The 15,773-nt window shown below is 36.3% G+C and overlaps 1 protein-coding gene across 3 annotated transcripts; it reads right to left on the bottom strand.

The window, feature by feature from the left end:
* Positions 1-4,930: 4,930 nt before the first annotated feature.
* Positions 4,931-11,358, bottom strand: LOC147483511 (uncharacterized). 3 transcript variants are annotated; one of them, XR_015203662.1, is made up of 17 exons: positions 11,204-11,358; positions 11,040-11,129; positions 10,862-10,973; positions 10,670-10,697; positions 10,346-10,444; positions 10,164-10,239; positions 10,020-10,054; positions 9,820-9,894; positions 9,640-9,735; positions 9,103-9,166; positions 8,936-8,989; positions 6,503-6,588; positions 6,350-6,410; positions 6,194-6,258; positions 5,956-6,106; positions 5,641-5,729; positions 4,931-5,427 (listed from the first exon to the last, which is right to left on the bottom strand). XR_015203662.1 is itself a non-coding variant. In XM_086575722.1 (17 exons), exons 1-17 carry the CDS (start codon positions 11,267-11,269, stop codon positions 5,166-5,168), a joined length of 1,485 nt encoding a protein of 494 aa, XP_086431848.1. In that variant the 5' UTR covers positions 11,270-11,358; the 3' UTR covers positions 4,931-5,165. The 3 variants fall into 3 exon arrangements, 2 of the variants coding, with proteins under 2 accessions (XP_086431848.1, XP_086431849.1); XM_086575722.1 differs by having other exon boundaries at positions 5,956-6,061; positions 10,020-10,075; XM_086575723.1 differs by having other exon boundaries at positions 5,956-6,061.
* Positions 11,359-15,773: the final 4,415 nt, after the last annotated feature.

Below are 15,773 nucleotides of genomic sequence, written 5' to 3'. Positions count from 1 at the left end.
GAAGGCCTTTCAGATTCGAAGTAATGTGGCTATCTGATCCAACTTGTAAATTAGTGATTCACAATGCTATGAACAATCATGTTGTTGGCTCTCCTTCATTTCGGCTTTGCAAACAGCTTGCCAACTGCAGACTATCGCTTATTCGTTGGAACCACCATCACTTTGGAAACATCAACAGTAGGATCAAGGATATTAATCAGCAAATTTTGAATCATCAAGCATATGTTTCAGGAAAACTATATCCAGAGGAAGTCGACATCCAATATGAGCATGACCTCCTTACGCAGTATAATGAGCTGTTGAAGATTCAGAAAATGCATTGGTTTCAAAAGGTAAAAAATGATAGTATTTTATATGGAAATCTTAATACCAGATACTTCATACACTGGTGGTCAGAAGGAGACAAGGCATTCATTGGCAAAATCAGAGGTAGCAATGGTACAATGGTTACTAACAGAGATGACATAGGCAACAATTTTGTCAATTTCTTCTCTCATCTAATGACTTCTTCAGAACCAGTGCTCCCTGATTCTCTTTTTGACATTCCTCACCCGCTTGTTTCTGAAATAGAAAATTTGGACCTTATCAAACCTGTTACAAATGATGAAATTTTTATTGCCCTCAAGTCAATTGGATCCTTTAAGGCGCCAGGGCCAACGGATTCCAAGCCATTTTTTACAAAACCTTTTGGCCTGAAATCGAACATTCAGTTAACCACATGATTCAGAACTTTTTTCAGAATGGTACATTTACTCATGAATTGAACCATGCCCACATTGTTCTGATTCCCAAAAATAAAAATCCATGTGAACCCGATCAATTCAGACCTATTAGTTTACTTAATGTGACCTATAAGTTAATTTCTAAGATTATGGTTACCAGAATGCGGCCAATTCTCCAAAGGCTAATCAGTCTTTTCCAAGCTGTTTTTTTGCCTGGTCGTTCCGTTCAGGATAATGTCCTCCTTGCTCATGAAGCGTTTCATAAAATCAGATCGAGATCAAATATTAATTCCAATTTCTTTGCTACGAAACTTGACATGCGAAAAGCTTATGACAAGCTCGAGTGGAACTTTATTAGAAGGACATTAGTTTTCTTTGGTTTCTCGTAGCAATGGATTGACAGGATCATGTTCTGTATTCGAAGCTCCAGTTTCTCAATACTGCTGAATGGTTCACCCTTTGGTTTCTTTAAACCATCTTACGGGATTCGACAAGGAGACCCAATATCTCCGTATATTTTTATTCTATGCGAATCTTCAACAAGCACAGGTAAGTGGTGATGTTAAAGGAATAAAATTGGCCCCAAGAACCCAGGCTGTATCTCATCTCATGTACGCCGACGACACCATCATTTTCAGTAAGCTGGAATTAGAGGTGATAGCTAATCTGAAGTATATTTTGGATATTTACTCTACAGCTTTAGGCCAAGAAATTAACTCTTCGAAATCACAAATTATACATCATAAAAAGCTACCTCTTTCATCCTCGAGACTGCTTTTCAGATTTTTCAAAATACCTTGCACCCATCAATTCCCTACTTATTTGGGTGTGCCTGCTGATTTGGGACAAAGAACTAAGTCACAATTTCAGCCTTTGATTGATAAGTTCCATTTGAAATTGGCAGGGGTGGAAGGGTTCATTACTTTCAAAACCTGGAAGACTCACTATGGTTAATTCTGTTCTCTCAGCCCTTCCAACTTATGTGATGTCTTGTACACTGTTACCTTTAAGTGTAATTGATGAAATGGATAAAATCAGGAGGAATTTTCTATGGGGTCATATAGATGGAAAGAGGAAACTCCATTATTTTGCATGGGAGAAGGTCTGTTGCCCTACAGATGCAGGTGGTCTTGGAATCAAGGACCTACAATTGCAAAATATTGCATTGCTGGGGAAGCAAGCATGGAACCTACTCCAACCGGTTTCTCCTTGGGCTGTTATTATGAAGGTAAAATACTTCCCCAATAGCCTGTTTATGTTTTCAAAGTGTCCGACCTCAGCGTCAAGAATCTGGAAGTATATGCATCTTCTCAGATCCTTGTTAACCATGGGTCTTAGATGGCAGGTTGGTAGTGGGATTTCTATTCGTGCTTGGCGAGACGCATGGATTCAAGACTCTCCTCTGGGTTTACTACTTCTTGAACAACCACAAAATTGCACTCTTGACAGAGTTGCTGACTTTATCGAACCGGTCACTCGAACATGGAATGCGGAGTTAGTCAATGATTGGTGGCCTCCTGAATATGCTCGCAAGATTTTATTTACTCCATTAACAATTGAATTCCATGATGATGAGTTAATCTGGGGAGCAAACAAATGTGGTCTATATACAGTTAAATCAGCCTACAACTGTTTGCTTAGACAGTGTGATCCAAGCTTGGTTAACCGCATTCCTATCTTCAGTAAGATTTGGAAGCAGAAATTACTGCAAAAAAATCAAATTCTTCTTGTGGCTTGGCCTAAACCAAGTGATACCAACTACTGACCTCCTTAGAAGATGCAAGTTCGGGGTGGACAAAACATGTGCATTCTGCGATTCCGATGAGTCACAGTTACATCTTTTTATCCGCTGTCCTTTTACAAGGGCGTTTGGTTGGGTCTTAACCTCCACCAAAAGGTTTTAGAACCTAATATGGTGGACTTCAAAACTTGGCTTTCAGAGATTTTACAAACTCTTTGGTAGTAGGATGATGATTTAATTATAACCTTTACAATGGGTTTATGGCAAATTTGGAAGGATTGTAATGAGAATAGATTTAAATGCAAGCAGTCGAGTCCCGTGCACTGTCTTTTCAGAATTAGAAGACTGGTGGAAGATATAAGCAAAGCTTTTTGTATAGAAGATCAGAGCCCAAAGTTGAAAAACACTTCTGTAATGGTAATGTGGTCTTTCCCACTTTTGGGTTGGTTCAAACTAAATTCGATGGATCATGCATTGAACTTCGGGACCACCGGAGTCGGTTGTGTCGTAAGAGACGATCATTGGTCACTTCATGGTCGAATCGCCGATCCTATAAGAGTCGGCTCTTCTTTGTTGGCTGAATTCTATGCTTTAAAGTTGGGACTCATGGTGGTCATTGCACTGAAGCTAAATAGAGTGGTGATTGAAGTGGACTCTTAGGGGTCGTTTGTTTTTCTGAGCCTATGAATCTTTGAATCTTTGAATCTTTGAATCTTTGAATGGCTCATCCTCTGAATACTAAATGCCGATTCTTTGAATTCTAAAAACATGTTTGTTTTCTCGTTAGAATAACCCTAGCTCACGAAGGTTTGAATATAAATCATTCGGACAATTTTACTCATGCTATCTATTTTAAACACTAACTTGATTTCTTGTTAAACAAAATATATATTATATTTGAGGAGAAGAGATGGATTATCGAAAAAAATAAATGATAAATAAATTTATTTAAAATATGCTTTCACAAATATATTTTAACAGTTTATTTTCATATTTTGTTTATTTTCAGAATATATATATGTAATTCTATTTTTAACAAAGTGGATATCATTCACCCAAAAAAATGAAAAAACTCGTGACGCCAACATCAAATTTTGAAGAACTTATTTTGAAGCCATAAAAGTCAAGGTAGGAAAGTAGATGGGTTCTTAAGATTGGGTTCTTAAGAAATGGCAAGAAGGGATTTTCTTGTTTCAAGTATTAGAATTCAAAGATTCGTAAGAAATTTTGGTCTTTGAATCTTTGAATGTTAAAAAGTACCAATCAAATGCTTAAACTACTTAAAAAAAACAAACAAGTTTTGAGCCTCTGGATGCTTAAAACTTAAGTTTAAGAGGCTCTGAACGCTGAATTCAAAAAAAACAAACAACCCCTTAGTGGTTGTTTGTTTTTTAATTTTTCTGCATTCAGAGGCTCTTAAAGTCAAGTTTTCAGCATTAAGAGGTTACCAAACTTGTTTGTTTTTCAAGTTGGTTTCAGCATTCAGTACCTCAAATTGATTTCAGCGTTCCGCGCTTCCTCCCTCACTGAATGCTGAATTTTTATTTGTTGAAACTAAAAATAATAATTTTCCAATACTGCCCTCACTACTTCCCTCTCTATTGATTCAAACTCGATTCAAGGACTACTCATGAGAGGGGGGCGGTGTTGTCGATCTTCTTGGAAAACCAGGTATTGATTTGAGGTTGATGACGATGGGTTTGTGAGAATAAACATACCGTGAACTTTGATATGGTGCAACTATGGTGACCTAGTATAGTATTTTATAGGTTGGGTATTTTTCTATAGGTTGAGTATTGGATATAAACTAAACTACTTTAGAGATTCAAACGGTCAAACCCATCTCTTTGGTTTGAATTGAGCCTTGAAAAATGAAGAAAGTAATATACAATTATGTCAAATCTTCATCTAGATTATTTGCATTATTATTAGCAATAACAATACCTTTCAAGATTAAATAGTAAGGGTAAAATGGTCGAGAAAATTTTGTATTCAACATTCGGAGCAAGGTTAATCAAATGAAAACAAACATGTCTTTCAGAGTTCAGAGTTTAGCATTCAGAGGGTAGGTGCATTCAGCATTCAGTGTTTAGCTTTCAGAGCCTCAGAAAAACAAACGACCCTAAAACACTATTTCAGATGATTACTAGTACAGATAGTCATTGTCCAGTGGAGGTTTCAGTGTTACTCAAAGATATTAATAAGTTATTGGGTCATATTCCTACCACAACTTTATCATAGACACATATAGAGAAACTAACAGGGTTGCTGATGCACTTGCTGGCCATGCTTCTTCAATAGCTATAGATGATGTGGACCAACTACATACCGACTACACCATTAGATTATCAGCAAATCTCCAACGTTGTTCTTTCTACCTGTTCATTTTGGTGGCTGCATCCACCATCTTTTCTTTTTGAATGTTTAGATTCTGATATTCGTAGTGTAAAGTTTGAAAGAATGATCAGACAATAAAACGTTGACTTTACCAATAAAAAAAAAAAAACTACTACTACTAACTCATTTGGTACTCTTAAGAAGAAAAAGGATTTACTATTTCGGTGTTTAATTGCTCGCTTGACGATGCAATGGACAACTTCGGTAAAAACCTGCTCAAATAGACATTCTTTGGCTTACAAAAAGTAATTAGAGTCCGTTGCACGGTTTTGTGGCACTTTAAGCAAATTCCCCTAGACTTTCATTCATTGGGCTTCGCTACTGGTACATCTGCGCATTGGCTCAGGGGGCATGCTTCCTGGAGCACCATGTGTTCTTGTCCTCACATCTTTCTTCCTTTGGGGGTCAATCATAAGCCTGATAATACGTCTTTTGCGCTTTGGCTCTATGGTCATACTTCCTGGAGCACTATGAGCCTCTTTTCTCTTATATTTCTTCCTTTGGGCTTCAATCATGGTACGTCTCATTACAACAGCGTTATATGTTGATTTTGGCAAGTGTCTATGCCTGCAACAACCATTGTCATTTCAAGCACAGGAAACAGTAATACCATTACTGTGATATCATCCATGGTCAATTGGCAAAAAAAGGAAGAAAAAAACTAGGTTTAGTCCAGAAGGTACAAGTGTGGGATCCATCACTTAAATGGATATCACGCCCTACTTGGGTGCCTCTGGACATACGCATTTAGGTAAATGGACAAGCATACTGAATACATACCTCATAATACGCTTAACACCAGGAAGGTGCTTGTAGCGGTTCTTGACAGCCTCATCATGTTCATGCTTCTTGCGTTCCCTTGGAAGAAGCTGGCAGGTGACAGATGAGTGGATCAGTATCTTGAAGGAAAATTGATGAAGCTATGTTTTGAAGTAGCAACAGTGAATGAACAATTATGTGTTAATTTCTTCAATAATATGAGATGACCACAATAAGAAAGCTGTCAGTGAAACTAGTAATGTCATTCCTGCATCATTGTTCACTTACAATTTTCTGCTAGACAGAAGATGAAAACAAAACACATAACAAACTTACAATTCCCAACTGCTCTGATGCTTCAGCTTTCCATAGTCGCAGATTGGAGTCATCACTTCCGGATATAACATAAGTGCCATCACAGCTGAACTTCACAGAGAAAACCCTACATGGATGAGAGAATCCCATTCAGAAAAGTTGTTATGCTCATCTGGCAGTTTAAGAAATGGTCCAGAATCAGAAGTAAAAATTGATACAGCAATCACTCGGAGTTAGAAAAGTTAAAAACAAGTCAAACCTTTGCATCCTCTTAGAATGGTAAATTTCCCGGCTATGACCACCATTATATTGGAAGATTCTCACCTGCAAGGATCGCAATATAAAACTCTGAAACAAAGAAAGCATTCTTATTCCATAAATTGAAATGGCAGAACACTAAACAGAATGAACTCACACTCCTATCATATGACCCAGTTACAAATTCTCGTCCAGTAGGGGAGTAATCTATATCCATCCTGAAATAGTGCAGTTGTTAACAGACATACAAATTAAGGATCTGTGAAAAAGGAGAAACTTATTTTTGGAACTGTACAATGCATTCACTCACACTGCAGAAACATGATCTTCATGCACACACTTGGCCTCATCCAATTTTCTGGCATCATAGCTATAGCAGTTGCAGTCTTCATTTGCCTTTCACAGCAATAAATTGTAAAAAAAAAAACATCTCAGGACAATTGGAAACGAAAACTTCATAGAAAGAGAACTATAACTACACATTTTCAGTTATGCCTTTCAAATAGCGTGTTACAGCTAGTAAAGCTTTTTGCATACAGATGCTGTATGCAAATCACACCAGGTTTTTCTTTTTCATTTTGATTCACAATATTGTACAAATATCATATAATGGAGATAAACGAGGCATAAACTGCTGCATGGTAACTGAGAAATCCCAACTTAGTCTAGACATTTATTGCCATCCCACCTTTTTGTCCCTTTAGCAAGGTTCTCAGGCTAGCCAAAAGCCCAAAACACCCAAATAAAACAAATAGCATTTCCAAATGGCTCCAAGTTTATGGTAAGAACTGACGAGATAATGGTATACCAGTCGACCATGAAGTTACTTTTACTTATTTTCATCCATCCTGTTCACTATGAAGTTAAACTCCCTGAATATTTGATCTTCTGAAGCCCAATAAAGTACCAAGTCCTTCTATTGATTGTGATGCTATCTATTGGACGGAGGTGGAAATACGGCCATTCCTTTCCTTCAAACCAAATATGCTCAAAAAACCATCTCCTCGAGGAAGAGTAAGGTAAAAATTATTTGGAGTATAGCAAATAAGCACCAATCCAATTAGAGAAAGAACCCAAAAAGATGGCGCAAATTGCTTGTGCTCATATCAAGAGAAAAAGAGATGAGAAATATACACCTCGTTCCTAAAACCTGCCACGGAAAATGTCTATCAAATTCTTATCCTTGGTCACACTGCTTCTACAGAAGGTTTCTTTTTCCTTCAGTACATGAAGACCTTGTTGACCACTACAGAGTTTTCCACTCGTTTAATTATAACTAGCCTTCATGATGTGAATTGAAGGTGGAAGCAACTCCAATCAACACACCACTGAAAAAATAAGACTAAACCTAAGCCTGATTTGATAGAAAAGGGCATTTTTTGTATAACCCTAAAATCAACACACTTTTAATCCAAAAATCACACTCAATAACCTCATTAAACAACCAACTAATTACCGAGGCCTATGGACTCATTTATTCAAACCAATCCTTGGAGCTCAACAAATCTAATTTAGAAAGCAACTAAACTCAACCAAATACTACTAGAATATCAACTACTAAATAAACTAGACTTCTAATTATTCATTGTTACTAATTCTATCACTTCAAGCCCTTGCTAAGCTGAGGTTCTTCTAAATTACTAGTGAAATAATACTTCAATCAACTTGATTTTCATTGAAATAGACGCGGACACATATTTCGAACCACTACATCAAGTAGAAAGAATACTTAAGCACAACTGAATACATCACTAAGCTCTTGCTCTCTCTCTCTCTCTCACACACACACACCACAATCACTTAATTCTGTACAACCCTCATATTGGTTCCTAGAGAATGATTCGTGAATCAAGGATGAGTTGAAGGTTCTATGACGTGGATGTGATCTCAAGCACATTGATAAAGATGCATATTTTTTTTGGAGTCGAATGAAAAGTAAAGTTATTGTTATAATAAAAACAACAAATCACCAGTAAGAAGCTGACAATATAAGGCCATGACCCCTCCTCCCTCCTCCCACCACCCGAAACCCCAACCCGCGACTGAACTTGTATCTTTCCATCTTGTAAGGCCCAATTGTCTGAGCTAGGACAATATAAGGCAACAAATCACCAGTAAGAAGCCTGACAAATGGGGTTTCGAATGAAAAGTAAAGTTATTGTTATAATAAAGACAACAAATCACCAGTAAGAAGCTGACAATATAAGGCCATGACCCCTCCTCCCACCACCCAAAATCCCAACCCGCGACTGAACTTGTATCTTTCCATCTTGTAAGGCCCAATTGTCTGAGCTAGGACCACTTCAATTGCCCTTTCATGTGATTTTCTAAAACAGCCACCTGATTTATTGATGAGCATAGAACCCTTCAACTCATCAACCCTTTCCAAGCCCAGTACAACAAGGCCTGTATCATTCAATTGGTGTTTCCTCTTTCAGGATTCTATCAATAGATCGGGTGGGTCTGGTTTGAGAGTTATTTTTGCTGTTTTGGTGCTTCTTCTATTCTTCTATTGTAGGTTAACTCAACCTACTCGTTCACTACGACCGCCTTTAATGGATGCAGTTATTATTGATCCTCCCCCTTTTGCACATAGCACGGAACCACTCTTAGCTCTGATTATAACCGCATCCAGCTAAGTTATGAACATCGAAAGACAACTCTATATCCAAACCCCCTAATATGAAGATCTCGGCACAATTATCCTAAGAAAGAGTAGGCTTAGACCACTGTTTGTACTTACAGCAGTGAAGTTCATCGGCTCCATTGGATTCCAGGAAATAGAATTTGTTTTTGTCTGGAAAAAGATAATGACAAGTCAGCATCACTCAAGCCTGGACTTTTTTCACAGAGTACCATACTAAATGATTACAGAATGTTTGAGTGTGGGACATGTGTTACTACATTTACCTTCATGATGAGCTTTGTCAAGGGAGAAGATAAACGCACATCATAGAGTGTTATGCTACGGTCACTGCACAACCAAAGAGAACAAGGGATGTATCCAAGAAAAATTATAAGAAGAATATTTCAGCGATGAACTACGATATCACACTGAAGGTAAGTCGATGCAAGTAACAAGCATATATTCGGAATTCAGAGAAATAATATAGGTAATATAGCTATAGGACTATTACATCGACACGGATAGGTGTGTCCGTATCCGACACGTATACAAAGTGTCTGACATGACAAAATATAAAAAATTGAGGTATATAACATACAATATGTGTTGGATATGTATCCGACACGGACACATGGATATGTATCCGACAAGGATTATTTTCAAAATATGGCGTGTCCATGTAACAATATAGGTTAAACACCACATACTATACATAAAAACCAATGTAAGAAAGAGAACTTATCAGAGGCAAACTATAATCTACCGCAAGTTTGAGACTACCAAAAAGATGTCCACCCATTTGACTAATAGAGTGTACCAACCTAGAAGATGTTGCCAACAAATTTGGCACTCCAGGATTAAAGCGAACAGATATTGTAGTGTCTTTAACCCACCCAAAACTGCTGACTGGCTCTGACCTTCGTAAAGAAGATAAGGTGTGAGAAGTATGGGGTAAATTGTGTAAAAACTAAAAACAGAACATGTAAAGTTATTGTGAAAACCTGTTGACATTCCATATATCAACTTGTGCACCACCAGTGGCAAAGTGAACACCATCCCACTGGTGATCAACAGCCCTGGAAATGTTAAGATACGAAAGTTGACACTAATATTAGCATCACAATCATCGATAGCAGCTAATTCATACTTGTTAGAAGGGAATTGGAGATGCACTTTTCAAGAAATATATAGAACTCCATACCAAAAAGCATTTTCCCGGACATAAATTGCAAGCGGCTGAGAAAATTTGTGATTAGACTCCATTAGTTCCGCAAAAGAGAAAACAAGTACGTGAGTAGTAAGAGAAAATATGAACATTATCATCACAAATAATGATATGACATACGGTTCTTGGCTGCTGAGAGGAATGATCAGAGGAGTAATCCATTAGTTCCGTAACAGGAACCTTCCAGAGCCTGACACTGACAAGGACAAAATAGATCACATGTTTCTGAGAACATAAAGGATTCCATGCAACCAGTCTAAAAGTGTAACTAAACAGATATCTGCCTAGGAATCTATACTTACGTGCAATCTGTACCACAGGAAACAAGAACATGTCCATCTGTAGATGTTGTTAAACCCTGCACTGCACCTTGATGACCAGGAAACTGACAAACTGCTCGCCTGTTTTCATTTATTCAAATTCAGGGGTGGGGGAAATTTCACCATAAACATGAACTCATATGGTGGAACCAAGTTAATAGATCCAATTAAAATGAGGTTAAATATAAACTAATTTTAGGAGACGATGACATAAGTAGATGCAGAAATGTCAAGCCTTGTTATAAAGATGACATCAACATAGTTAAAACTAAACAAATGGTGATATACATCGTACCCAAACATTACCTAGAAGACAGATCCCACAGACGAATATCTGCCAAGAGAAAGAGCGGAAAAATTAAATTGTTTAAGGATAGAACAACTTCAACTACATTTTTAAGGGATACACAGGCATGTAAGTTGTAACTGTATCCTTGGGTGTGTAGTGTGATTTGATCTGTCCATGAACTTGTTGAATATTGAGAATGAATAACATACCTCCATCCATTGAACCCGAAAACATTCCCTTTAAGTAGCTCGGATTCTTAGCCATACATGAAACCGCATCAACGTGCCCCTCCATTGCCCACAGAAAAGGTCTAGCAAATATCTAGAAACCAACACAGTCATTAAAAAGAAGAATAAGTTCACTAACAATTATAATAAATAAACTAACCTTGTCTAACTTTGCCGCAGTACTAGCGCGAACACATTCAGTAGCGTTAGCTTGTGGACGCAAAATCGGATCATAGTTTCGCCATACCCTCTATTCAAGGTGGAAATTTTGTTAAAAGGTAATCGAGTAATTATTAAAACATTATTATTGAGTTTACATCTTACCACAATATCACAACTGCGTTCCCGTGTTATAACATCTTTTGAACGCGATATAGTCTTTGCCCTCATTTTGCTACAGAGTTAAATTTCTAGTTCTGAAGCTTCAGCATTATATATATATATTTTTTTTACTATTCTAATTTGGGCGTGCTTCGTTCGTTGATTCCAAATTATTGGAGGGTAGAGATTTCATGTAAGCTAAGAATTCCGTGTAGAACATTTCTGAATATATCACCAAAGTTTCGGCATTTCCAATTGGGCTTTTCAGTCAGCGAAAATGCAAGAGCAAGATAGATTTATCCCTGAAAAAACTTCTTTAGAGCAAGTCCAATGGGGCTATTATGGGCTGCTAAAAGCAAATATAGCACCCAACCACAAAAATGTCGTTTCAATGGGACTGTTAAAAGAGTTTTAAATTTGGAAGGAGTCAAAAATTCAGCCAAAGTTAAGACCTTTCCTAGCAGCTGTTATAATAAGTTCGGGAGACAAACGACATAGTTTCTGCCGTCCGTGTGTTAAATTTCGACGAACGGCAAAAACTGTGTCGTTAGTCCAAAAAAATTTCAAAAAATAATAGACAGACGACAAAAACTATGTCGTCTATCTATTATGTGGTATTCTTTGTCGACAAAAAAACTATGTCGACAAAAACTATGTCGTCTGTATCATTTAGCACTTCAAAACAAAAAACCCGATTGGATTGGTTTTTTTATTTTGGGGAGCCAAATTTGGCTGAACAAGCTAAAAGGCATATGTGGCACCTATGTGGTACTTTTAGCAGCCCAATTTAGCAGACTTGCTCTTAGATCAACTTAGGGGTGCCAACGGGTCAGTTTTGGGTTGGGTTTTACTATTTGCGATTCTATCGGTTTCGGTTCTCAACGGTTTTAGTATGAGAATTATATAATCCAACCCAAAACCATCAAAACCCACGGTTTTTAACGGTTTCGGTTCTAATTCGGGTATTTGTTATTTATTATGATTATTAAACAATTTCAATCATTTAAACACTAAAACTTGTTTTTATTTTTTATTTTTTTTTCTACATTATAATATTTTATGTATAATTAGTGATGTATCAACAATCATATTTACATCAATCTATGAACATATATCAATTATACACGTTAAAACATTTACCATTCATGTGATAATTTCAAGTTTTAATATATATATATATATATATATATATATATATAAAATAATATATATATATATATATATATATATATATATATATATATATATATATTAAAATAATCAAATATCTAACCCCAAAAATTTGATTTTTTTTACGTGTATACACATATATTTGTTTCTTTGTATTAACTCAATCATGTACACATGCAATCACATATATTTGTTATCTTGATATATTTTACGTGCATACACATATATGTGTACACGTGTATTAACTCGCATTTTAAATCGAACATGTGAGTACATGCATCTTACAATTATATCTCATCACTAATTTTTAACATGAACACTATATATTGGTTTATAATAAGTACGTGTACCACAATATATCAAACATGTGTATCCTATTTAAATATACAAGAAATTGGTCCCAAGGCCCAATTTTGGGGAAAATGAAGTCTAAAGGACACGGTTTTTTATGAGTAACTCACAAGGACAAATTTTGGGAAAAAGTAACTCACGAACCCACTATTTCAAAATTTGTAACCCTCAAGGACAAAATAAGTTGGCCTTGCCTTTTTACATTTTTTTAAATGCCAGTTATACCCTTCTGTGAAAATAACCCTCAAGGACAAATGACCCGGATTGAAAATAAATATTTTCCGATTTTACCCTTTCTGTCATTTTACTATGAACAATGAGTGTTCATACCTTCTACTGGTGTATGAACAATGATTGTTCATATCCAAATAGGTGAATATACCTTATACAATATATTGATGTATGAACATTGAATGTTCATACCAAAAAGACTATGAACATTCAATGTTCATACCCAAAAGACCAAGGACTATGAACATCAAATATTTATACCTAAAGGACTATGAACATTGAATGTTCATACCCAAAGTCTATGAACATTGAATGTTCACTATGAACATCGAATGTTCATATCCAAGGACTATAAACATCGAATGTTCATACCCAAAGAACTATGAATATTGAATGTTCATACCCAATCAATGTTCATATCCAAGGACTATGAACATTGAATGTTCACTGTTCATACCCAAAAGACTATGAACATTGAATGTTCATCAATGTTCATACTCAAAGGACTATGAACATTGAATATTCACTATGAACATTGAATGTTCATACCCAATCAATGTTCATACCCAATGACTATGAACATTAAATGTTCATACCCAAAGGACTATGAACATCAAATGTTCATACCCAAAAGACTATGAACATTGTATGAACATTGAATGTTCATACCCAATCAATGTTCATACCCAAGGACTATGAACAATCAATGTTCATACCTACCAATTGAAAAAAATTTAAAAGTAGTCATGAACAATGATTTTTCATACTCCCAAATAGGTATGAACAACCCATGTTCATAACTGGATCAATGTTCATACCTATTGGATCATTGTTCATAGCTCCAATAGGTATGAACATTCATTGTTCATAGCTAATGTTTGTAATTGGGGGTATGAACAATGAGTGTTCACACCTGCTTAAAGGTATGAACAATGATTGTTCATACTAAATACACCATATCGTTTCGTCTGGGCCGGGCCGTTAATTATTTCGCGTCAGGGGTATCCTTGACATTTCATCTACCCTATCCGTTTTTTATTTCGTGTCAAGGGTATAGTTGACCTTTCATCTACCCCGTCCTTGTGAGTTACAAAAAAAAAGTGTCCTTGAGAGTTACGTTTTCGGCATTTTTGTCCTTGAGAGTCACTCCCTGTTAAATATATGTGTGCATAAATTAATAAATATAAAATGTATTAGCTAATTCATAATATACACGTTGACATTATATTATTAACATCTATGATACATTTGTTTAATGTATTGTTATAAAATATACATTTAACAACACACATTTACTATTATGTTATATATATTTAATAGACTTTTACACATAAAAAATTGTATTTTATATTATAATGTATGAGTTTGATTATCTTTTTTTTTTCTTTTTTTTTTAAATGCAAATCATACTACTTTATATAAGCAACATTTACACAACTACAGGAATGCAGTTTGCACTTAACATACAACTTGGAAGATTAGAACTCCCTAACTGTTGGTTAGACCAAGCTGCTAGTGAGTCTGCATCCCTATTAAAAATCCTACTAAACCATCTAAACACAAAGGAGTCGAAGTCAGAAACCAAGGAGTTTATATTGGCTTTCACAGCTTCTCAAGCCCATCTACACGACTGGCCCTGTAGAGCTTGAATAATCTCCATATTGTCTCCTTCAAACACAAAATGTAGGAAACTAAGTTGCTTAGCCAGCAAAACTGCAACTTCAGCTGCTTCCAGCTCTGCTTCTTTTGCCTCCAACTCCCTGTACCTTCTGACTACTGCTCCCACTATACATCTTTCATTGTCAGTAGCTATAGCTCCAGCTCCAGCCCATCCTGTTTGTCTGTAGAAAGAAGCATTAAACGGTTCTGGTTCATACTAAATTTTATATATCGAAATCATAATAATCGGTTCCGGTTCCGGTTCAGATACCCACGGGTTTTTTACTATTCGGTTCTTTATCGGTTTGATTCTTAATGACCCATTTTAAATGGGTCGTTCTGGGTAATCGGTACCATTGGCACCCCTAGATCAACTGCTATCTAAGTGTGATCTGTTTGGTGGATGACCACACGTACACCAGCCTTACTCACACGATACAATTAGCGCCACCTTCGAATTGGGGTCGGCTCACTCATAGATTGCCGTAATTTAACTTGCCTATTGATGTTGAATTGACAAACAAGTACGTACGTACTCTAGCTAGAGTGCTATGCGACAACATAGGCAGTAAATTGTATGGCAAAGAAACTCTAAAAGCAGGTTGTGTTTTTGTGGCTAGTCTTTGTGCGCTACGTACTGTTTGTATTACCAGTCTAAGAAATGCAATATGCAATATAGATGTTAGGATGATCCGCCCTGATTCAGTTGACAGACATGCAGCTCAATATGAGAGTACTAACATACTCATATTCAACACATACTCTACAAAAGAGGGCTGATTGGGTGTCCTCCAAAGTCAACCACATAACGAAACGTATCTTCTTTCTTACCATGTCCCAAATTCTTCTCTGGTTCTAGCATTGTGCACGCTAGGGCGTCAAATTGAACTAGTCTTACAAAGACTACAAAGACATGATTGTTACACTGAAAAAAAATATCACTCCACAATGAATCAAATTGCATTGGTAAAGCAAAGTAATTAAGACATTAAATAAACCCAAAATAGAGTTATAACATAATTACAACTATCAGCCCTCTTTTGTAGACGTGATATATTCTGCACCGTATTACACGTATCATATCAAACTCTAGCTGCTCAAGAAAATCTTCTTTCTTATTTTACAATCTTTGTAGCATATATAGCTTTGACATCTTTGAGCA

The sequence above is a fragment of the Coptis chinensis genome, chromosome 8 (assembly GCF_015680905.1).
Source record: "Coptis chinensis isolate HL-2020 chromosome 8, ASM1568090v1, whole genome shotgun sequence".
NCBI classification, from domain to species: domain Eukaryota; kingdom Viridiplantae; phylum Streptophyta; class Magnoliopsida; order Ranunculales; family Ranunculaceae; genus Coptis; species Coptis chinensis.
Note: the sequence above shows the minus strand (reverse complement) of the source record. Positions and strands in the feature narration are given on the sequence as shown.

What these genes read in the sequence shown, in the direction of transcription:
- LOC147483511 (XM_086575722.1), bottom strand. Translation starts at nt 11,269, where the DNA reads ATGAGGGCAAAGACTATATCGCGTTCAAAAGATGTTATAACACGGGAA. An exon ending in TTCGGGTTCAATGGATGGAG is followed by an intron (nt 10,698 to 10,861) that starts GTATGTTATTCA and finishes TTCTCTTGGCAG; the next exon opens with ATATTCGTCTGTGGGATCTG. An exon ending in CATCAGAGCAGTTGGGAATT is followed by an intron (nt 5,730 to 5,955) that starts GTAAGTTTGTTA and finishes GTCACCTGCCAG; the next exon opens with CTTCTTCCAAGGGAACGCAA.